Source organism: Cheilinus undulatus, linkage group 15, assembly GCF_018320785.1.
Source record: "Cheilinus undulatus linkage group 15, ASM1832078v1, whole genome shotgun sequence".
Classification (NCBI taxonomy): Eukaryota; Metazoa; Chordata; class Actinopteri; order Labriformes; family Labridae; genus Cheilinus; species Cheilinus undulatus.
Window position 1 is genome coordinate 10,919,544 of NC_054879.1, and position 24,521 is coordinate 10,944,064.

General features: G+C 40.0%; 1 protein-coding gene across 2 annotated transcripts; it reads left to right on the forward strand.

Moving 5' to 3' along the window:
- The first annotated feature begins 1,722 nt into the window (after positions 1–1,722).
- On the forward strand, positions 1,723–23,505 carry LOC121522360 (protein FAM171B-like). 2 transcript variants are annotated; one of them, XM_041806604.1, is made up of 8 exons: positions 1,723–2,026; positions 13,822–14,055; positions 14,967–15,059; positions 15,211–15,369; positions 17,171–17,341; positions 18,176–18,292; positions 20,102–20,225; positions 21,636–23,505. In XM_041806604.1, the coding sequence occupies exons 1-8, from the start codon at positions 1,846–1,848 to the stop codon at positions 22,534–22,536; spliced, it is 1,980 nt and encodes a 659-aa protein (XP_041662538.1). In that variant the 5' UTR covers positions 1,723–1,845; the 3' UTR covers positions 22,537–23,505. The 2 variants fall into 2 exon arrangements, with proteins under 2 accessions (XP_041662538.1, XP_041662539.1); XM_041806605.1 differs by lacking the exon at positions 14,967–15,059.
- The last annotated feature ends 1,016 nt before the right edge of the window (positions 23,506–24,521 follow it).

Below are 24,521 nucleotides of genomic sequence, written 5' to 3' on the forward strand. Positions count from 1 at the left end.
TGAGTTAACTGTGATTAACCACTGTTTTTGTAAAGCTGAGTTCAGTTCACTGGCCACACCCAGGTCTGATTACCGCCAGATTTGTTAAATCAAGAAACCACTTAATAGAAGCTGTCAGACAAAGTGAAGAAGCTACAAGATCTCAAAAAGAAACACATCATGCCACAAGCCAAAGAAATTTATGAACAAATGAAAAACAAAGTGATTGAAATCTATCTGTCTGGAAAAGGTTACAAAGCCATTTCCAAGGCTGTGGGACTCCAGCAAACCACAGTCAGAGCCATTATCCACAAACTGAGAAAACTGGGAACAGTGGTGAACCTTCCCAGAGTGGTCAGCCAACCAAAATGACTCCAAGAGTGCAACGACAACTCATCCAGGAGGTCACAAGAGAACCCAGAACGACAGCCAAAGACCTGCAGGCCTCAATGGCCTCGGTTAAGTTCAGAGTTCATGACTCAACCATAACAAAGACACGGGGCAAAAATGGCACCCATGGGAGAGTTCCAAGGCCAAAACCACTGCTGACAAAAAACAACACAAAAGCTCGTGCAAGACTTTTGGAGAAATATTCTGTGGACTGAAGGCGAAAGCTGAACTTTCTGGAAAGTGTGCGGCCTGTTACATCTGGACTAAAAATAACAGCATGAAAAGAACATCATGCCAACAGTCAAATATGGTGGTGGCAGCTGCTTTGCTGCTTCAGGACCTGGACCACTTGCTGTGATTGATGGAACAATGAATTCTGCTGTCTACCAGAAAATCCTGAAGGTGAACCTCTGGCCATCAGTTTGTGCCCTCAAGCTCAAGCACTCTTGGGTTATGCAGCAGAATAACTACCCAAAATATACCAACAAGTTTTTTTCTAAATGGCTCAAGAAAAACAAAATAAAGGTTTTGGAGTGGCCCAGTCTGAGTCCAGACTTAAATCCAATTGAGATGCTGTGGTGTGACCTAAAACAGGCAGTTCATGCTGGAAAACCCTCCAATATGGCTGGGTTAAAAAAATTCTGAGAAGAAGAGTGGGTCAAAATTCATCCACAGCAAGAGAAAGACTCATCAGCAGTAATCGCAAACGTTTGATATCAGTTATTGCTGCCAGTGTTGGCACAACCAGTTATTAGTTTCAGGGGGGAAATTACTTTTTCACACAGGGCCAGATAGATTTGGATTTTTTTCCCCCTTTAAAAAATTAAATAATCATTCAGACTGCATTTCTTAATTACTTGAGTTGTGTTTGTGAAATCTAAAAATTGGTTTGATGATCTGAAACATTTAAGTGTGATAAATATGCAAAAGCATCAGGAATCAGACAGGGGGCAAATACTTTTTCACACCACTGTAGACTGGCTTAAAGTATTTCTCATTGTTGCTAGCAGATAATTTTGTTAAAATGTATTTTGGTAAATCATTTTATCTTTTAAATATCTGTTGTGCACTGCCAATGAAATTAAAAAAGTGTCTTAAACCATCAGATAGAGATCTTCCATTGCTTCAGCAGGGGATGCTAAGTATATTTGGATCAAAATAAAACATTTTAAATGTTGCAATATTTTCACTTTTCCTATGGCAATTCCATGTTGGGTGAGATCTTTTAAAAACGTAATTTATTTTCATTATCAGGATGGATTGGTTTAGGCTTAAAGAGGGACGCCTGCGCCGCACGAGCCAGATTAAGAACAGAGTGGGCGGAGCTTCAGAGCGCTGTTTGGGGAGCTGCTGACAGCAGAGGAGTTGGGATGCATGGCTGTGCTGTGGATATCTCTGATTTTATGCAACTTTTAGAGAAATATCAGACATTCAACCAGTCAGACTAAAGTAATCGATCAGCCTTTTCTGTGCGTCATGCGCTTGTTGACGTGTTGGTTATTTTCGCTGTTTTTCTTCGAGGATGGGACAGAGTCTGCAGAGTTGCCCCCGACCACCGGACACTCCGTGCATATCAATGACGGCAACTTTTCAGACCGGGATCACATGAAACAAGAGTCCATTCACATCCAACAACAAGTGCTCGAGCGCCGTCCAGGTCTGTAAATACAGGTCTACTTTATATGTGGAAGGAGTTAAACTCTGGCGAAACTTGAGTTGTCGCTAATGAGCCAGGGGAGTGAAATTTCAGCAGAAAACTAAATGCTTTTGTAGCTGAAGAATCAGGATTAATGTTGACTTTCTACATTTTTCACCCTTCATTTTCAGTCCCCCCTCCTCTATAACAGATTAGAGCTGGCCTCATTTAGTCTGCACAGACCATCTGTATGAGGATTTGCACACAGATCTACTGATGTGTTCATGAGTCATGAGTGGTGTGGGAGCTCTGCTGTCACTTTATGAGTAACGGTTTCTCCATCTGTCCCCTTTCTACTGCATCAATACACAACAAGGTAGCAATTAATCAGCATGTTGGAGCACTTTCTAGGAGACTTTACCATCCGTTTCTATCTTAAATTAACTAAATGTTGGCCTGATTCAGCAGAAATTATTCCTCCACATGAGGCCAGGTATATCAGTCATTAATCAAATAATAGCAAACTACTACTTATCCAATTTGACTCCTGTTGGCTGTGTTAAAATGAAAATATGCTCCTCAAGTTCTGCATTTTTTGGCACCATGGCTTTGCATTTAACCATAATTTCTCATTAATGTAATATGAGCATTCACAATGAACTGTGCAAAGGTCTGAACTTATTGCAATACCTATTAAGAATAATCAACATTCTACTTTCGTATTTCCACAGATGTTCACTCACTTGTCTATATCAGCTAAAAAAGACTATTCCTATGTTATGTACAGTACCATGCAGAACTTTTAGGCATGTTTGGGCCAAAACCTGAGGCTGAAGTAAGGCGCAGATGTGATGAGTAAGCTACTTGAGGGCACCATCAGGTGGGAAGGAGGACTGACAGAACCCAGGTTATGCTCTGGAGGTATTTATTAGCAACGTTTCTGTACTACCCTTCACTAGGCTTGATCTAGGCCCCTCTTTATTGCAAGTTGGTGGTGTGCAGGAGTTTTCTTTGAACTGTTCGCTGGATACCTTGCCGTCCTATGCACCTGTCCTAACATATATGTGTATGAAGCAACTCTTCCATTGTGATATAATGAGGGATAAAAAGCTGTCGAAGGTGTCCTTTTATGTTCTTGCCGTGGGCGATCCCAGGATGCCTGGTAATTTAGCTTACTGCATGAACCAGGAAGGACACTTTTAACCACTTTTCTCCCTCATTATGTAGAATGCCTCCATGAAACCAACACGTTGATCGTCGGTTTAGTAAATATGCAGTGCTGTTTTTAATGAACAGAGTCCTGAACTCAAAACAAGATTTCAATTGAGAAGGGCAGATACACACAGTGCTAGTCTCTACTAGACATACACTATAGGGACAAAAGTATGTGGCCGCCCGACCATCACACCAACAAGGACTGCAATGACATTGTTTTCATATACATGTACTTTAATATGGAGCTGGTCCCCTTTTTGCAGTTGTAACTGCCTCCACTCTTCTTGGAAGGCTTTCCACTAGATTTAAAGTGTTTTTGTGAGATGGGGGCACTTAACACATCAAAACCATGTCTTTAAAGTCCTCGCTTTAAACACTGGGGCACAGTCATGTTGGAATAGAAAAGGGAAGATGGAAGTTCAGAATACTTCAGCTATGAAATCAGCAGAGTATTGGTGACTTTGAGGCACCATGCAACGTTTCAGCCGTTGACTCTGCTCTGTGATTTCATGCAGTCTTCTGCTTTGTGGCTGAGTTCCTGTTATTCCCAAATATTTTAGGAACAATTATATAATGATAATAACAATAATAAATTAACAAAATAACACTGTTTTTGGTAATAGCATTATACTAGAAGTCTTTTAACGTTGAATAAAATCTGTCTCCTCTGTCAATGCCATTCTTTAAGATGAAAATAATGCCACACAAAACAATGCATTACATGTAGTGAGTGGATATAAAGACAGGGAAATAAAAAATAAAGTTTACTGGCACTGCCTTGATTTCTGGAAGACAAAGATAAAACCACGTTTGCAAAAAAGTTGCATGTTAGAATTTTGATGTTTGCCAGGATAATGCGCAGAGGAATTGAAGGACTTTTCAAGAAGGGGGTCCCTTTGTACGGTAAAGTTTAGGAAGTCCTGGACAATACGCTGTCACAACTACATGATCACGCTTTTTGAGTTAGCTCTGTCATTTCCTCAGTAGTGTTTGGGTTAATGTGTTAAAGCAATACCCTAGTGTACTCGGAGAAGGTGTACTTTGCCATTGGGATTTGATGCTGGGATATACCTACATAGTATAGCTTGAACTACACTGTGGCCTGAAGCCACAAGTTTCACTTCGTGAATCCTAAGTCAGATTTTAATATCACTATTGCAATCTTCACCAATGTAATCTCACATGGCTAATTTTGTCATATCACACAGACACTCTCAGAGAGGCTCTCTCTCTCTCCATCACAGCCTCCTTGTTTGCAGCAGAGCGATGAAGAGGAGCTGAATGAGGGATTTGTGACCCTGTTCGCTCATCAACTGATTCATGACTAATTCATACTGCTGTAGGAGTGCATTACCATCCGTCATCATGTGATCCAGTAGTCGGCTGGAAAACTTAGAAATGCGCCCAGGCATGCTGTTGTCCCTCAGACTCTCACAGCCTGCGTGTCGTGCCAAACCTCCCCCATTTTTAGCCTCTTTGTCGCTTTGGTGAACAGTGAAACACTCAGAGGAATTACGTCATCATTTCTGCTTATTCTGGATAACAGGGGTAGAAAATTTAATGTTTAAATGAAAAGACCAGATGGCCATTTCTCCTGTGCTGAGAGCCACTGCCTTGTTGTTCCCTAATAATGAGCAAAGTTCAATCCTGCCCAACCAAAATGATTAAATCTCTAAATCTGCTCTTCTAATTTGACTACAAATAGACGATTTGTCTTTGGGCTCTTAAGCCCCAGTGTCCCTAAAGTCTCCCCCTCATCCCTGTCTTGAGCATCGTTTGTCTCATTTCAAATGTGATACTGCCGGCTTGTGCTTAAGGGGCCGATTTGGCCCACATATCAAAGGGTGCACTTGTGTTTTTCCTCCATCAGAAGAATTTGTGGCCTAATTCCAGCATGCGCACACAAACACACATATTTGTAGGGATGCAGGGTGAGTGGGGGCAGTAGAGATAAGTCTCTGTTGGACCATCTGTTTGTGCCGCCCGGGGGTCTCGAAAAACTGACCAGTCAACATGTTTATGCTCCGCCCATGGAATGTGGGTTTTTATGAAAATCTAAGCTGAAATGCTGCTTAATGTGACACTGAATCTGATTTACATGTTGGTAAACACACAGAAAAACTGTGTTTTAGTATAGATATGTTGATAAATTCATCTGACAATATGATAAACATCCTAATAATGGCATGTCAATGTAATCTGTGTTGCCTGCACAGCCCTGTCTTTCATCATAAGTTTAACTCCATAAATCTCCATACTTGCGATTTGATTCATTGATTAGTGAAAGTGAGCCAGGAAAAATGAAGAATTAAATAATTTTGTACAAATATGCTCAATGTCTTTTTAGAAATCATGCTGCGTTTATCATCCCTGTGACGTAGGGCTGGGCGATATTTTGAGTACTGCTACGCTCAATGTATAAAATGACACTAACATCGAGTAAAAAGTATGTGGGAGCTTTTAGCCGTCAGCATGCATTTCTCGCTGGAGTTTTGTTTCTCCCATTGTCCCTTAATGCATCTTTCTTACAGCAGAACGCTCACCCTCGCCCATCCCGAAAACTCCTCTGTGCATGTGTGTTTTTGTATCAGCAGAGGAGAGAGAATAATGGGGGAGTGAAAGAAGTAAACAGAGTTGCAAGGCGAGTCAGCGGCGTTTAGAGAAACAGCGCTGGATCTTTCATCTGGCAATGGTTCAGATTTAGAAAGGAAGAGGTGGAACTAAATGTAGTTATTGTTGAAATATGCTGCAGCACACAAACATTGGACTGTGGAGCTGTGGAAACGTGTTCTGTGGAGTGACGAATCAAGCTTCTCTGTCTGGCAGTCAGATGGGCGAGTCTAGGTTTGGTGGTTGCGGGGACAACATTACCTGTCTGACTGCATTGTGTCAAATGTGGAGTTTGGTGGAGGGGGGATAATGGTATAGGGATGTTTTTCAGGGTTTGAGCTAGGCCCCTTTTTCTCCAGTGAAAGCCGATCTTAAAGCTTCAGCATACTAAGACATTTTGGACAATGCCGTGCTTCCAACTGTGTGGCAACAGTTTGGGTAAGGCCCTTTTCTATTCCAACATGACTGTGCATAAAGCAAGGGCGATAAAGACATGGTTTGAGTTTGGTATGGAAGTACTTGACCGGCCCACACAGAGCCCTGACCTCAACCCCATTGAACACGTCTGGGATGAACTGGAACAGAGATTGCGAGTCAGGCCTTCTCGTCCAACATCAGTGGCTGTGCTCATAAATGCTCTACAGCAGGGGTTTTCAAAGTGTGGGAGGGAGAGCCTCCCCTAGGAAGAAATTATTCATTCGGTGGACCCCCACCCACAAAAAGGATAGAAATTGGAAAAAAAAAAAAAACATTTCAAACATTTATGTCTAATCTTTAAACATTTTTGACATTAATATATTTTGGATATTTTGGTTTGCAAATGTCCTTAAACATCTGCCTTTCCCTCTTATTCAGTTATAATGCCATTAAATACCCCTTTTTCATATTTTCTTTTGGCCATTTTTTCCACTTTTATCTCATTTTTGCCCTTTTTCACCTTTTTGCCCATTTAAGCTACCTTTCTTTGTTAAATAGCCCCTTTTCCCCCCAATTTTTGAGTTCAATTTGCGACGTCTTTTTGACACTTTTTCCTAATTTTTGCCACTTTTCATGCCATTTTTTGCCCCCCTTTTTTTAAACCATTTTATGCAACTTCTTGTCCATTTAAGTTACCTTTTGTCATTAAATGCCACTTGTTTCCTTTTTTCCCAATTTTTGCCTCTTCTTTTTGCCATTTTGCCGTTTTTCACATATTTTTTGCCACTTTTTGCCCATTTTTACTACCTTTTGCCATTACATACCACTTGTTTCCTCTTTTTATGCCCATTTTTGCCACTCTTGACTGCTTTTTGCCCATTTTAGTCACTTTCCATTCATTTTTTTGTCACTTCTCACCCATTTCTGCTACTTTCTAACCATTTTTCCACTTTTTCTCCCCATTTTCACTGCTTTTTACCCATTTTTTGCTGCTTTTTGACCATTTTGCCACCTGCAACCTATTTTTATTGCTACTTCAAGCTGTTTTTGCCACTTTTCATCTCTTAGATTGTGGCTTTTGCCACAATCTAAGAGGTGAAAAGTATTCAACAATTCTGCTCTTTGGTTGAGGGTTGAGAAACACTGCTCTATAGCACAGTCCCTATAGTAACTGTAAGTCTATCCATTTTGCTCATGCACAGCAGAGGTTAGCAAAGCAAATCCCCTTTTTCACGTTTATGGTTCCGCACCTCCCCTGAAGCTCTGTGGCGCCCCCCAGGGGAGGCCCGCCTCACACTTTGAAAACCACTGCTCTACAGGATGCATGTGCACAAATTCCCATAGAAACACTCTAATATCTTGTAGAAAACCATAGAAGAAGAGTGGTGGCTGTTATAGCTGCTAAAAGGGGCCAACCATACATGTATTTGAATGCAATGTCCTAACAGTCCCTGTTGGTGTAATGGTCAGGCATTCAAATACTCTATCTATGGAGTATAGACGTTTGCCGATTCAGTTTCTCAACCTCCATCTTTATTTGAATGGTGCCAATACATAACACAAGCCATCTCAAAACACTGCACAAAAATGGAGGCTCTAGATTTTACTCTTCGCTATGTTATTTATGAAGACCCAACATTAGTCCACCGTGAGCTCAGCACCAAGCAACATTTATTATTTACTTTACTAACCTTCCCTTTAACAGCAGATGGCCAGGGTTCATTTATACCCAAACTGTAACTACCAGGGTGGTAATGATATTTGTATTTGTCCAAAACTATTCAGAGGTTGCTGTTCGGTGCGTGTGATCGTTGAGTCACACGGCCTCTACACAGTACCCTCATGCCAATCCACGTGACGGTAACTTTTTCTAAACTGCTACTGAATGACAAAAAAAGACTCAAGCACAGTTAAACTAAAAGAAAAGCTTCGTGCAGTAACAACATAAGCTTGCAAAGCAGATGGATACGCCCGTTTCCATGTTTCTTACTGGCGAATCCATCTTGCAAAGCTCCCATCTGAATTGTTTGGGCCCGGTTAGAAAGTGACAGGACCAATCAGTGACGAGGGGCAGTCATTTCGGTCGCGGCGGAGTCGTGACGTAAGAAAGCAGCAGCAATAGGCTGATGCAGATATGGCGTAAGACATTAGCGTGGATGCTGCTAAAGTGCCAGTTTTATCAGAACTTGATGACATTTCTTTGTTGAAGAAGAACAAAGAACAGCAGTGAGTTGTTTTCTTTACAAAAATAAAAGTCATGTACTGACATGTCTACAGTCGCCATGATTCGTGTTATGCATTTATCTATAGAGTTTACTCCTTCGGTAGGGGCGCAGACGCTGGCGTGTCAGGTTAGTTACAACTAACAAGACGACTAGAACTGGAGCTCAGAGGATCGCTTCTTAACCTCAACGTCTCTACACTGCTTTTAAAAGTCTCTGGATTTGAAATCAGAGAGGATTGAAGACATTACCAATACTAATTCATTTCATGGTTTACATGCAGATATACCGTAATAATTGTGTATTAATTCAATTCTGTATTAAAAGTGCTCAAGCCTCGTCACAATGTCCCTTCCCATGCTTTCACAAGCCGGTCAACAATCCATCCAACAGCACACTGTATTAACTATAAGTATGACACATCGTTCCATGATGAATATATTGTATTTAGCTTTTTTTTCTCCATTTTATCGATTTTGTGATTTCTCATCAGGAGATGTGATTTATTTCTGTGATGCTTTTTATTTGAAACATTTTACTTTTCTCTTATTTTGTTTAATATTTACTATCACTGGTAGTTAACAGAAGAGGGAATGAACTGTAAGTGTCACGACTGTCAGTTCAAAATAATAACTACGAGAAACCTAGAAATTATGGAAGTCTAGAGTTCTTGATGCTTTTCCTTGTCGGAACAAAACTGAACCTAACAGAACCAAACTGTGACCTCTGAAACGTTACATCCCTACCCATTTGCTGCCTCGTACCTGCCATAGAAGGAAACAAACCCCAAAAATAAATCTTAACAAAGATCCCTAGAATGCTCTAAATGAATTCTGTTCAAAGAAAGTGCAGAATAAATTGTAAAAAAGCTTTAAAAATGCTGCCCTCAGTAGAACTGAAATCTCAGTATTGGGCACCATATTCCATCCACATCACGTACAACATGGGATCTATTTCTCATCTGCCTCAGAGGCTCAGACGGCCCATTTCAATCCACTTCATAAACCTCTTTGTGGCAAGGTTCAGTCGGCCAAATGGGGAGATTATAGTAATCTCTCACAAAACACCTCCACTTCAGATGTAGTGACCCCCTTCTCTTATGTCCGGCCACTGAGGCAGAACACTCGTAAATTGGAGACTACTGCTCCCTAAACATCCTCTTTTCCATCAGCACTGGTTTAAAAGGTCCCTTTGGGTCAATTCCAACTCTGACAAGTGTTTATATTGTGGCTTGAATTGTAAGTTATCTGTGGAAGCTGCAGATGTGTGATCAGTGTGAATTGTAAGGACCAATATTATGGGATGATCTGGTGTTGGCACTTGTTTTAATGTTGTGAAAGCCGCAGGCATAAGGCACGGCTTCGTATGATTCAGTAAAGCTTTGGCAGATCTTACAGCAGCAGGATTAGAGCAGTGAGACTAACAACAAATTTAGCCGCCACTACAGTCAGTGTTTATTTGTCAACATTAAAGATGCTCACCGGGAAGATTACTGCTTTAGCTGCTTTTAGTTAAGCATAAAGACTTTTTACTGCCCCCCTGTTGGGAAATATCTACACCACACTTTAACTTTAAAGCTTGATGATGTGCTGCTGAGATTTATGCCTCCCAAAAGTCACTTTTTGGCCCAGACTGCACAGGAGCAGAACCGTTCAGTGGGACATTCATTAGAGGGAAAATACCTCAGCACTGTCCAGTGCTAGCAGAGTATTGAGCATGCACACAACACGAACTCTTTGTACTTGGCAGTGTCTGTAGAGTGCTCAGTTCAGTGGCTTGTCACTAGTTCTGTACAATAAAAGATCACATAAATACTGGGGATGCACCAATACCACTTTTTTCAGATCAAGTTCAAGTGCTTACATTTGTGCACTCACCAATGCTGAATGTAATTACCTAATAAGACCATTAAAGCTCTTAAAATTGTATTAAAAGTTCATTTTATTGTCCTCTTATCCACCTCGCTTCCACCTTTTTCCACTGGGGGCCACATACAGAAATACATAAGGTCGTGGGGCCACGTTTATACCTCACCTTGACAGTACTTAAGTTAGTAAAAACAATCTAATGCAGGTTGAGATATGCTTGTTGATTTGGTATGTGAAAATGGCTAGTTGATGGCTTACAATGCAAAAGTAAATCATTTTAAGGGTTTTGGGGTGGCCACTCAGATTTCAGGGGGGCCCTGGATACCACTGGCTCCGCCCCTGGAATGTCATTGGTGCTACTATTAGCTGCCGTAATGCATCAGGGCATTTTAAATCAAGATATTTTTATGATTTTGGTAGCCAATGTGTTAACCATTTACAGTGCTGTCTCAATTTAGTCACAAAAACATCAATATATTCTTCTTGTCAAAATGAGTGTATACAGAATAAGCATGGTAGCACTGCCTTATGCTGAAACTATTAAGACCAATTCAGTCTAGCATAAGCTTTGTGCTCTAATGTGGGCCATATTTAATTGAATTTAAAGAATTTGTTGTGGGCCAACCAAAAGTGGACATACATACTTTTCAGCATTGATAGTGCCTTTCTAGATGTGGAAGCTGTCCACACTAATGCAACCATGTACCATCAGAAATGCAGGCCTTTCAACTGTGTACTGATAACAAGATGGGCTGCCCCTTTCCTCTTCAGTTCACAGGGCACGACATCCGTTATTTCCAAAAAGAATTACAATTTTTGATTCAGCTGAACACAGAACAGTTTTCCATTTTGCCTCAGTCCATTTTAAATAATCCCAGAGGAGATGGCTGGTTTTCTGTCGCGTGTTCACATATATGTCTCTTGATACAGCTTTAACTTGTGTTTGTGGATGGTTCAGCGAACTATGTTGACAGACAGTGATTCCTGGAAGTGTTCCTGAGCCCATGCAGTGATTTTCAGAACAGAATTCCATCTGTTATTAATGTTTGATGATATTATGGACTGTAAATGGTAGGATATTCAAAGTCTTTTACATTTTCTGAAAATTTTCCACGATTATTAGACACAGCTTTTTACAGATTTCTGAACCTCAGCCTATTTTTACTTCTGAGAGCCTCCGCTTTTCTGTAATGCTCCTTTAATATCCAGTCATAATAATGACCTGTCGCCAATAACTTTAATCTGTTTCAAAATTGTCCTCTGGTGGATTTCATTAGTACTGCTTTCTTTCCAGCCTTTTGTTGCCCTGTTTCAGCTTTTTGAGATGTGGTGCTGTCATCAAATGTAAATGAGCCAGTGTTTTTTTATGAAATGGTAAAATGTCAACATCTGATATGTTTTTCATGTTCTTTTGTGAATGAGATTTACAAATCATTATGCTCTTTTTTTTTTTTTTACACAGCATTCCAACTTTTTTGGAATTAAGGTGGTACCTGTGTTAGCTTGAATTTATGTAACTACTTTTTACTTGCTTAATTTAGCTGGTTAAGACTGTAAGTCTACTTACTGATAGTTTTTTTTTTGTCAGGTGAAAAATGGACTGAACAGAATGAAATGTTTAATCTGTATCGATAAAACATCACATAAAAGAGCAAAATATGCTCTGTTGCAATGAAACAGAAATGTAATGCTCTTAATCGTGTGTGCCATTTATTGCATTAAAAATGCCTTTTGATAAATTGTTGAACAAAAGTCTTGTAAAGTGCAGCTCAAATGCAGCGTGTTCCTCACATTGCTATGCTGCCCTGCCTCTGAGAAAAAAGCTGGTTTGTCATGAGCTTGTTGGTTGTTGTTGCACATCGTCAAGTGGCTAATTGGATTTGTGGATAAGGTGTCACATTTGGCACTAAATGGGATTCTCTCTGAGCTACCTTAGAACAAGAAATGATTTTATGAGTCACATCGTTGGGAATGCGTCCTGTTAGCTGTCTGCATACAAATGTAGCATTATTCTGCCTTGAATGCAGGCTTTTGCTTCATAAATTGACCAAATGAACCGTTAATATTTGTGTGCACCTCTGTTAAATCTGCTGGGATTAATCGGTTGAAATCCTGGAGGGATCCTGCAAATTACTTCTCCTTCGTTGTCAATAAGGTCACATCGAGGTTAATTGGAAATGTATTAAACTTCATTCTGTTCAGGCATTTAAGGTTACTGCATTAATGAGTGAGAATGATAACTGGTAAACTGTGTAATTCTTTTGAATGCAGTCTAAACAGAAAGAAATACAGCCTCTATGGAGCTTAAAATGATGCATTTTGTTCTAAGTGTGTCTAAGAGGTCAGAATTACTGTGTGGTTGTAGATCAGTGATCGTCAACTGTCGGCCAAATTAGGCCCCCCAAAGCTTACTGTCTGGCCCCTAGAAGATCATTAAATTCAGAAAAGCAGGAAAAGAAAATGCTGTGGTTTTAAGAGTTTCTTTTGGCTTTAAATGTCTGCAGCTGTTAAACCCACCCCAAAAGCAATTAATATTAAAAACTGGCAAAAATGGCCAGATAAAGTGGTGAAACGGGGTTAGATAGTGGCAAAAATGGGTGATAATAGTCTAAATGGGTTGTGGAGTGGCAAAAAAGGACAAAAACTTGGTTAAAAGAGGTTAAAATGTGGCAAAATATTTGTAGAAAAGGAAAAAAGGGCAAAAAGTATATCAAAAATGAGTTAAAAGTGGCAAAAATTGTGAAAAAAATAATGAAAGTTGCAAAAATAGACAAAATTTAGCAAAATGGATAAATGGGATAAGACAGGCAAGAAAATGGCAAAAAATTGGGTCAAAGAGGCAAAACAAGGGCAAAAAAAATAAAAAATGGGTTAAAAGTGGCAAAATGGTACAAAAATAGCCAATGGCAAAGTAGTGAAAAGGCAGGAAAGTTGGTTAAAGAGTGATAAAATAGCAAAAAGTGTCAAAAATGGGTAAAAAGTGGCACAAAATGTTGCAGAAATGGCAGAATGAAGCAGTGAAGTAGTGAGAAGTGTGAAACATGAGTTCATATTGGTGCTAAGTCACAATTGTTGAAGGCCCATTCTCAGGGATTTTCAGGAGCCCAGCCAGTTCTGTTGGCATGCCTGTCTCCTTGTGCTCTACGGCATTTTAGATCAGTATAGATCTCCTGGTAATGCCTAAAAATGTCCTGCGTTTTGAAAGAAAATACAAATACTAATAAAATAATATGTTATTCAGAACAAAATATTGATTTATTTTTTCTTGATTTGGAAGTCCAACCCCCAGACACTCTGTCAAGACTAAATCTGGCCCTTGTGCAAATGTGCTTGATGACCCCTGTTGTAGATTATTGTATTGGAAGGATTATTTTTAGTTAATTAAGCCTCTCTTGTAGGTCTGAACTTAATTGACCTTAGATGCAAGGCATCTAAAAGCAGCTTTTCAGACTATTTCTTAACCCTGTCTTTATTTTCTCTCCAGGTTCTGCCTTTAAGCTGAAGGTCCAGGTCAACAGCGCGCTGAGCCGTCAGGTATTGAACCAGGCAGTCGTGGAGATCTACATCAACTACACAAGGACCACTGAGGCTCTGACAGGGCAGGATGGCAGTGTTTTGCTTGATATACCATATCAGGATGGGATGCCTATGACGATCGTGGCCAGAAAAGATGGCTACACTCACACACTGCTGCCATATAAAGCCAGCAGAATGCCATGTAAGATATTAAGTGGGGCTGTTTTCATATATGCTGTCTCTCAACCCAAGCTATTACAGTTAATAATGAGAGATCTTGTCCTGGAGTGAATATGGAGCCTTTTCTGCTACTTTTTGTGCAGCTGTGACTATTAAAAGTGTTAAATCATTGCTGTGATGCTCCATCGTCTGTGCTGTCTACAGAAAATATTGAGACAAAATGTGCTCTGCTGGATTAACTTTAATTTACGTACAATTTTGGGATGAACCCAAGTATTTTTTTCTGCATCATAAGTTGTAGACTTTCATGATGCACATTTTGAAAAACCAAATTTATCATGCCTGTCTGCAGTCAGTCTGTATAACCAAATATATCTCTCAACTGGTAGTTTGTTTGAGCTCTGATAGGAAGTCCTCTGAAAAGTCGGCTGCATATCATGTGCTTGTTTGTGTGTTAGTTGGACACAAAGTGTTTTCTTTTATCTGCAAACTCAAATCTTTCACAGTCTGCACATTCTGTAGCACAATAAACCCAAACATCGTCTTATTCCAGTCAGAGAATGTAACAATCATTTTTAAGTTAAGTGCTTTTCTGAGCTTCCTGAATCACATTGACAAACTTTGCTTCACATCCCTGCATTCTTCGCCTTAATTGTTGCCGCAATGAAGAGAAAGTTTTAAGGATAATTTTGAGACATCTCGAGACCGGGTCTTCTTCCCCCGTGTTGTTCAGCTGTCACCAAAAAATTCCAATGTGATATCAGCAAATCTTGAGTTTTTTTTGTAAAAGCTTGAAATGTTCCCTCGTTTCACCTCTGTGTGAAAACTAGACCTGATTAAACATGTTCTGACGCTGCCCTCTAGTGGGCAAACAAAGGGATTTTTATAATCGTCTGGTTTTATTACTACTTCCCCTCTCTTTTATTGCTCCAGTGTTTTCATCTGTGACGCTCTATCTGCTGAGGCTGAACCAGGGAAACATCTGGCTCTTCGATGATTCAGTCCTCATCACTGGAGAAACTTCTGGTACCTTCTTTGCTCTTTTTGTCCAGCTCTCATTTAATCACCAAAACACTGATGCCAGGAATTACAATGTATTAGCCAAAAAGATCTGAACTAAAGAAGAAATACAGTTGTTTTATAAATTCATTTTTTATTCTAATGACTGTTTTTGTAGATGCTTCATCACAGCCTGTTGTCCAGTTTCCCAAGAGCCTCCTGAATCTGACAGACAGCAGAAACATCACAGCTGTTAGAGCCTACCTGACTGTCCCCAAGCTGCCGTCACAAGATGACACAGTGCTGATTACTCCTGGCATCATGAGCAGTAAAACAGGTAAAGTAATCGCTATCAGACATTTTCAGACACTTGTAGTGCCTATAAAATGTATTCACCCCCTCTCATTTTTTTTTTACTCTTTTATTGATTTTATAAATCAATCATGGCGAATATAGTTTGGCTTTTTTGACACAAAAACCTCTCTAATGTCAAAGTGATAACAGATTTCTAAAAGGTTATGCCAATTAAACAAAAATGTGCATGGTAAAATACGTCACTGCATAAACATTTGCCCCCTTTAAAGTGGCTGACCAAATTTAACAGAGGTCCAGCTAATTGGTGCTAGTAGTCTCACGATTAGTGAAATGGGAATCACCTGAGTGCAGTGAATGTGTCTTAAGTGATTGTAGTATAAAGACATGTGTCTGGAAGGCCTGGTCACTGATTAATCAGTATTCCTGGCTACCATTACACCATTGAGTTTGCCAAAAGGTATGTGGGAGATGGTCAAGTGGAAGAAAAGTTCTTTGGTCTGATGAGACCAAAGCGGGGCTTTTTGGTCATCAGACAGAATTTGTCTGTTTGGCAGATACCAAACAATACATCACCACAAACACACCATCCCCACTGTGAAGCACAGTGGTGGCAGCATCATGTTGTGGGGATGCTTCTCAGGAGCCGGCCCTGGAAGGCTTGTAAAGGTAGAGGGTTAAATGAATGCTGCAAAATATAAGAAAATCCTGGAGGACAGTCTTATTCAGTTGGTAAGAGAACTACCGCTTGGGGAGAGATTTATCTTCCAGCAAGACAACGACCCAAAGTATACAGCAAAAGCTTCACAGAAATGGTTTAGAGTCAACAAGGTGAATGATCTGGAGTGGCCAAGTTAAAGTTCAGACATCTAGGGAATTTGTGGCTGGACTTGAAAAAGGCTGTTTCACGCCGGATTCCTGTGCAACCTGACAGAGCTTGAGCAGTTTTACAAAGAAGAATGAAGTAAAATTGCAGTGTCTGATGTGCAAACCTGATTGAGACCTATCCACACAGACTCAGTACTTGGTCTAGAATGTGAATGATTTTTAGCATGTAGCAGTGAGACCAGTCCTGATTGCCTATACCTCAAATGTCACATGGGGTGATTGGGATGTTTTGGCTGTATGTATCTGGGGCTGTCTCGTCCAGCGCTGTGTTTGATGCCAATATACTGTGATCTGATTTTTACAAAAAAAAGAAGTACAGGAAACTGGTGGAAATTGAATTTATATGTGCAATAACTTGAGCAATTATTTCTGGGAATGTTTAATTTCTCTTCTATGTTGAATAATCTCAGTGAAGTCTGCAATAAACTGATTCAAACTGTAGCAATGCTATACATGCTGCATTTAAGGCAGCTTAACAGTTATTTGCTTTAAATTTAAAACTTTATATATATATATATTACATGTCTTAAGTGTAGTGTAACTAAATGTATGTCATGCAGAATTTCAAAATAAAAGCACTTAGGGTATTTTGGTTCATTATTCAGTGATTTTTTTACAGTAAGGGAGGCAGTATGCTGTTGATCAGGTTGACAGCAGTTGATTTTACCATGTAGGAGGTTTGGATACTTCTTTTTTAATAGTCTGTGGGTAAACTCAGCACATTTGGTCAAAAAATTATGTAGTAAATTTAGAAAGTGAAGGTTGATAACTCTTTTTCAAACCAGCCCCAATATTGATCTTTAAAAATACCAAAGCATACAGTTTTTACATGTTAGTTTACAAAAATGTATTTGTGACAATTTAATTCAACAGTCAAACAAACGGTTGGATTTGTCCAGTTGTTACTCTCTGAAGCATTTCCTCCCATATTTTTTCAGGTTACATCAGTGTGGACCTGAGTCCGGTGGCGGCCGTCAGTGTGCAGCTTTTCTCAGGAGACACAGAGTTACATCTGAGCGGGCCCATACAGATCAGACTCAGCCTCCCTGACAGCTGTGGGCTCCAGAGTTCAAACACTGTTCCTGCATGGTTCTTTAACAGCACCACTGGTGAGTGAAAGTCACACCAAGGACCGAGATTTTATCTTTAAGAGACTGTAAGGATTATTTTAAGGCCTCATTTTTAAATATAGCTTGGTCAAGGGGGCTGTGCTGTACATGTTGAAACTTTTCAACAGTTTATTTAGCTGGTAAAGTAACAAAAGTCTCACTGCAGTCGTTGAATCTTGTGTTTTTCACCATTTCAGCCCCCAAACATGCATGCAGGATCTTGAGTAGACTAAGATTTTGGTCCTAGAAATATAATAAATCCCAGCTGATGAATGCCATTATCTACTTACTTAAAAACAATGCAAATGGGATTCAACAACAAATGTCTCCCGAAGAACCATAAATAAAGCCAAAAGTCTTTCGTTTGGAAAGCCAGGGCTGTCCTTCTTTCCCCCATTTGTTGGCAGAGCAAAGTGTTAAAGAGGGAAGTATTCATGAGGAAAAACATGTATGAAACACATTATGGCCTCCGAGTTAAACATAAGTTAAGGAAGCATTGTCTCACAAGTGTAAACACAGAGCCGAGAACAACAAACCAACAAGCAGATAGATTTCACTCTTGTTTTGGTAGTCCTTTCTCACAGACAATTTTAGTGTCTGTTATATTAATGTTTAAAATGTTGCATAGTATCTTTAAAATTAGCTGACTAGCTTGCTTAAACCAGGCCTCTTTGTACTTTTAGGGCTTAAACATAATAGTTCCTGTGCCTCAGTGGTTTTTAAATAATACAGAGGCTCATGAGTTATCAGCATTTATTGACAAATCTGACAGGTATGACGTAGTTGGGGAGAAACACATGATCATCAGTGATGTGTTTTGTTTGTGACATACAGGAGGATGGATGAGAAAAGGCCTGGGGACAGTGGTGTCAGTGGAAGGAAAACTCATGTGGAACTTCACTGCTCCTCACCTTGGATATTGGATAGCAGCACCTTTGTCACCCAGCCGAGGCAAGTGGTCAGCCATCTTTGGCTTTTTACTTTAATGATATGACAGATTTTGGAGAGGATTAGGCCCAAGGAAAAAGAACAGAAAGATTACTTGAATGGCAAAATGAACCCTGATTATTTAGTATCAACTAGAGATGCAGGGATTGATGAGGCTGATACAGACGTCCAAAATATCAAACTGGCCACTGACCGATACTGGTGAGGATGATTTTTGCTTTACTTCTTTTGGTCTAACACTCTGACCATCATTTTCTTTCATGTTTGGCCATAAACAGATCAGACTTTGTCCAATAGGTCACGTCCTCTACCCCAAAATAAATCTCTTCTCTGAATCATGTATTTGGTGTGTTAAATGCCAGCATTAAATTGATCTGACAAATCGCATTAGCATCTGCGACTGACACCTTTTCATGCCCACATTATTGCTGATGGACGATTTTCGTGCTGCCGGCAAAGCGGAACAGACCGCCCCCACAAGGCCTTTCAGCCATTTAGCCATGGAGTAACACAGTAATTAAACACTTACCAAACAGATACGTCCTGCTCCATCCTTCGCTGCTGCTGGTTTTCTTCCCCCTCTCTCTCCAAACTATCAGGGTCAGACTCCGGGTCTAACACGTACAGACGGCTATCAAAATTCGCCATATTTTACTCAGTCGGACCGGTTCATTCAAAGTTTACAAGTACTAGTATAGCAATATAGCCACATTGAAGGGGGCGGGCACAAAACATTGAGTCCTGCAGCCAGTCAGCCTCCGGAAAATCGGCCAATCGGAGGAAAACAGGTTGGTGGGGGGGTTGAAAGAGACAGCAGCGAAAACAAAGCGTTTCAGACGGAGGTTAAAATAAGGGTTTTTCTGGATGCCAGCGTGAGAAACATGAGGAGTTTTTTGAGCTGTAAACCATGTGAAGCTACTATGTGGGTATCAGCGAGATGGTGTAAAGCTATGAAAAAAGGCACAACACCCCCACTTTTGAACCATAAATTGTAGGCACTTGTTTTTTCCACTGAAAGCCCTCCGTTGTGCCATTCTTATGCGGTCTTCATAGCTTTTATGGAATGTTTTCTAGCAAGCCTGGCACTTAGCTGACTTTCTGGGTCTTAAAGATTAAATCCACCCCAGTGAATCCGATACTGGACATCATTTTATCCATTGATAATCAATTTTTCCATCGTTCCTGCAGCTAGCCCGCTGCAGTTTTGTCTGTTTGTATCCGAGAATGCATTGGGACTTGGCTGTGACAACCAATGGCAGGCTGTTCCATTATAACATCATGCTTTGCTGAACAGTGCATATGCACAGACTTAGAAACTGCAGAAGACGGCCTGACTGACTCATAATAGAGAGAAAATGACACAGAGAGGCTGTGATTTGCCCATCAGAGTGACTGCACTTTACATAACAACTCCAATTCCCAAAAGTGCAAGAACTTTTTAGTGCAAGTGTGAATATTTTGATTTTTTGTCACAGAATGATGATTATTTAATTATTTGGCCCGAAAGAGATGGGAGGAAAAGTTTGTACAAAGAAACCCCTTTGTTATTAATGTTTATTCCAGTGAAATTATTGCAACACACATCCTCTTAAAGCCCAGGTTTTCCTGAGGAAAATGATATTTAGAGCTTGACTGTGTACCACAGAGTTGATGTTTCAGAAGCTTTTTAATACAAAAAGTCCAGACCAGACACAGTGAATAAAACACAGCTTAGGGCTCAGAGGGTTAACTGATGCATCAGTACATCCCTAGTATCAACAGTAAATTCAATGGCATGTTTTTTTTTCTTCCTGTTTCTCTTTTTTGTTTTAGGTTTCTTTGGATTCGCCGTTCCTCTTGACTTTATTGTGCGTCACTCATATGTCCTGATGCTTATTCTTGGAGGAGTTCTTCTCTTTGTAATCTGCCTTCTGGTTGGGTTGCTGTTTTGTCGCAGGTAACAGAGGCTTTCATTGGATTAGACTTACATTCAGAAGATTTTATACAGTGCTGTGAAAAATACCCCTTCCTGGTTCCTTAATTTTTGCATATTTGTCACACTTTATGGTCTGAGTTTTTAACACTTTAACCAGTGCTGTCAAGCAATAAAAAATAATCTAATTAAATGCAGGTTTTGTGATTAATTGCATATACAGATAATATGAGTCGGGCTGTATAACAGGTAGCATTACTGTATAAGCCTGATTGTAATTGGTTATATGTATAAATGTATGTTTATTTGAGACACTGTTTTCCATATTTGACTCTGCTTTTCACATTATCAAGAGTTAATTCACAGTTTACTGTATCTGATCTGTTAATCTGTTAACACTGGACATCCTCCAGTATACACTGGCTGTAGGCCTACCTCTGCTCTCAGTCTGCACAGGCTCTCTGTCTTTGTTGGGGTTTTGTAACTCTAACATTTTTTTGTTATTCCTCATTAACAAGATTTTATGACACATCAGCACGCGTAGGAAGCCTCATGTTTGTGATGTCATGAAGGCTCATAAGGAAAGAGCGTGCTTTTGAGTAGAGATGACAAGAGTAAACTTTGAAACAGGAAAGTCTGCCCATAAGTATGAGTCTAGCGTTTATGGATGTAGTACTGCAGCATGTCTCTGTGTGTTGGTGAACTTGAACCAGCACTGGCTTGGTGGAAAAAGGGCGTGTGTGCTCTGGAGACTCACACGCTAACACACAGGAAGGAGAGATAGACAGGCTGTCCTATTAATCATTGCTGGTGTGTATCTTTTGGATGAATAAAATGAAAAAAATCAAAAGATCCAGTTTAAAGTTTAAAATGCTATGGTGGATTGTTGTTGAAAAGAGTGACGTAGGAGATCAATGCGTTATTTTGACAGCACTATGTTTAATATTAGTCTAAGATAACGTGTGAATACAAAATGAAGCTCAGCGTTAGTTTTTGAAGGACATGGTAGTCATATGCTCAGTCGTGATGAGCTGACGGCCAGCTGATCCTAGTTATCACCTCTCAGCTCCCACAGCTAAGCCCAGCACCTTCTCTTCTCTCCCACTCAACACAGCGGTGTATCTAAATATGATGTACTTCTTACTTATCCCTGTTTGCGTCAATGCTGATGCACCATGCTGCTGTTACTTCTGCTGGGAAAGCTTGACCTCCTCCACCCAGCCTCCTCCTTTATAGCATAAAGCAGTGGTTCCCAGGGGGGTTGTAAGACAGAGATGCTTCCAAAAAACAAATAGAAGTTTAAAATGATTTAAAATCATGCATTTTATATATTATTGTAAAAATATTTAGTTTAAGTTTAAGATAGACTAACTAACAGTAAGACAGTGTTATTAGACTGTCATTGTTTAAACAAATGTTTTGTGTCATCCACAGAAGTTCATCCAGGGAAAATATGGCAAAGAAGATCCTCCCAGTGTCAGTGAAAGACCAAACCACCTCCACCTGTGAGGATGACGTCTTTGAAGTATCTTCAGGTGATCCCTCTCATCCACAGAGTGGACTAAACCAATCCTTTACAGAGAAGGGAGATAATCTGCACAATGCCTCTGTTATTTCTATGCACAATGGCAGCATAATAGCCAACCCTGGTGCTGTGTCCATTGCTGTGGAGTGCAATGAACTGGATCTGAACACAGCATCCCTCACAGAGAATTTGTTTTTCTACAACCAGCCTGTCGCCATTCTTCACGCTCCGGCATTTTTCCACTTGGAGGAGCAGCCAGAGCGGCCCCAGTGGTGCAAGTCGGCCACTCTTCCCCGCGCAGGGGCATCCAACGGTGCTGCAGCTGAGCCACCCAGGAAAGACAGCTTCACACAGACTCAGCCTAAAGGCCCCTCTAACACTCAGAGCCAAACTGCAGAAAATGACGACCAGCTCGGGGCTTCAGAGAACTCTCAGCCTGAAACCTCCAGCAGCCCGTCCAGGAGTCATGTCAGCCTCCCTGAGTCAGCATCAGTCCCTGGAACATTAACTAAAATGGTTGGCAGTAGACACTCAGTGCATGCCTTTGCAGAGCTCTCTAAAATCCCCTCTCTTCAGCCTCCAAGGGCCTGGTTTGTCTCTCTGGAAGGAAAACCTGCAGCTGAGATCCATTACGCGGTGTCAGAGCAGCAGAGGAGGCGAAGGCCAGCGGAGAGCAGAGAAACCAGCTTGGACTCAGGAGTGGACATGAGTGAACTGAACCAGACGTCTGGAAGGAGGGCTGTCACTCTGGAGCGGAATAATACTTTTGTCAAAAGCACAAGCAGCAGTAAAAACACACCATCACAATAAAAATAAACTTTCACCCTTTATTAGGACAGTCCCTTCTCTACCATGCATCAGATTATTCTGTATGTGTCGGGATGTCACTATTGGACTTTTACCAGAATGTCAACAGTTAATGGACTAACATCCTTATATAATTCTCAGAACCTTTCTACATTTTAGTAGTCTTTCCTAAAAATTCAGTTCTAATCAAAAGTAGGTCAGTTTTGGTTTTAATGTCTGTTGTTTCTATTACCCTTTTTTGTTGTACTCCGAAAGGATAAATGTACTGATTCTTTGTTCTATTAACCCTTAAGAGATACAGACATTATATGCCGTTCAGTCTTTTCATTTTTAAGCCATTCTGGCTGAGTTGAATGAAGCTCAAATTTGCCCGAGGACATTCATTTTTTGATTAAAAAAATATAGAATTGTCATCTCAGTTCCTTAAATTAGCCTAAAATGGCTTAGATACACAATTATCGACACATTTATTCTTCTGACAAAAAAATGTCCCATTGAAAACCATTGAAAATGTCATTTTTTAAAGAAAAAATTCCACATCTGAACATACACTCATGCATTCCTGTATGTTAAGATTTTTTTTTGGATTACTACCTTTCAATTTTTAATGTTATTTCTGTCCATCAGATGGCACTACTTTTCCACACTCAAAGCATGCTACAAAATTTCACACTTTTTACTGTTTTCTGCAGGGGTGCCTAAAATAAGTATGTGTTGCTTTTGACTTTGGTTAATAATGTGTGTTTGTGTTTTATTTGAGTTTTTGCAATTTTGTTCTATTAAAAAACAGAGGAGTTGTGTAAACATACTGGCCTTTAAAGGGTTAAAATCCCAAAAATATAATTGATACTTGATCTGTATATTTCAGGCTAAAGTCGTTTTAAAAGACTGACTCGTTCACGGCACAAAAAACATATATATATTTATATTTTTAGAGCTGATTTTAGGAGGCTGGCAATTTTGCTGTTAGGACCACAAGTGTGAGGTTTTTTAAATATGGCACTGCAAAAAATAAATAAATAAATAAAAATGCATTAAAATCGTTGTTGCTACCAATCATTGACCCATCTCAGGGCCTGATAGGAAATGATAATCAAATAATCCTTGAAATGTATTTTATTGAAATTATTTTCACTTTTTTCTTGATAAAAAACAGTGGTTATGTAAACATACTGGCCTTTAAAAGGTTAGAATCCCCAAAAATATGATCATGTTTGTGTGGACCCTGAATCTGAAATAAAATCTATCTAGCTTTCTATCTACATGCATATATATATATATATATATATATGAGGCCTGTTAATATAAACATATTGACACACAATTTAATCACATGACTAAGTATAATATTGACCACAACTTCCTCCCGTAGTCCTCCTGCGCAGATGTTTATGTCCCTGGGGTGAAAAGGTTAAAGGCGGTTCAAATGCAGCCAGCAGTGGTGAGTGAGGAGACGGACCCAGGTCTGCTTCACGATGAATTTCGATTTAAAAAGCTGCCTTATGGAAGTCTGGATAAAACAAAAGTGTGTACATACTGCGATCATGAACTCTCTTTAAATTGGAGCACAACGAGTCTGAAGTACGACCTCCGGGCAAAATGCATCTTTGCTAACGTGAGCAAAGATGCTAACAACAACACAGGATCAAGCCATGATAGCTAATGTTGCTAATGTTAGCAAAGACGCTAACAACAACACAGGGTCAAGCCATAAAGTCAAGCTACACCGGCACAGTCCAACAGACCTGGATTTGTCCCCCAAATGACAACATCTAAGCTAATGTGTCGCCAGAGACTGCAGACCATAGACATCGTGACGACAAGGGGCTTCAAGACATCATCTGGGTCGCCGCAGATGACCCATACCACAGAACACCTACAAGAACCTATGAGAATATACAGTATATATATATATACACACATACACATACATATATTTGTATATTACAAAATACCAATAAAACTATTTTGAACCCAAAAAGGCAGAC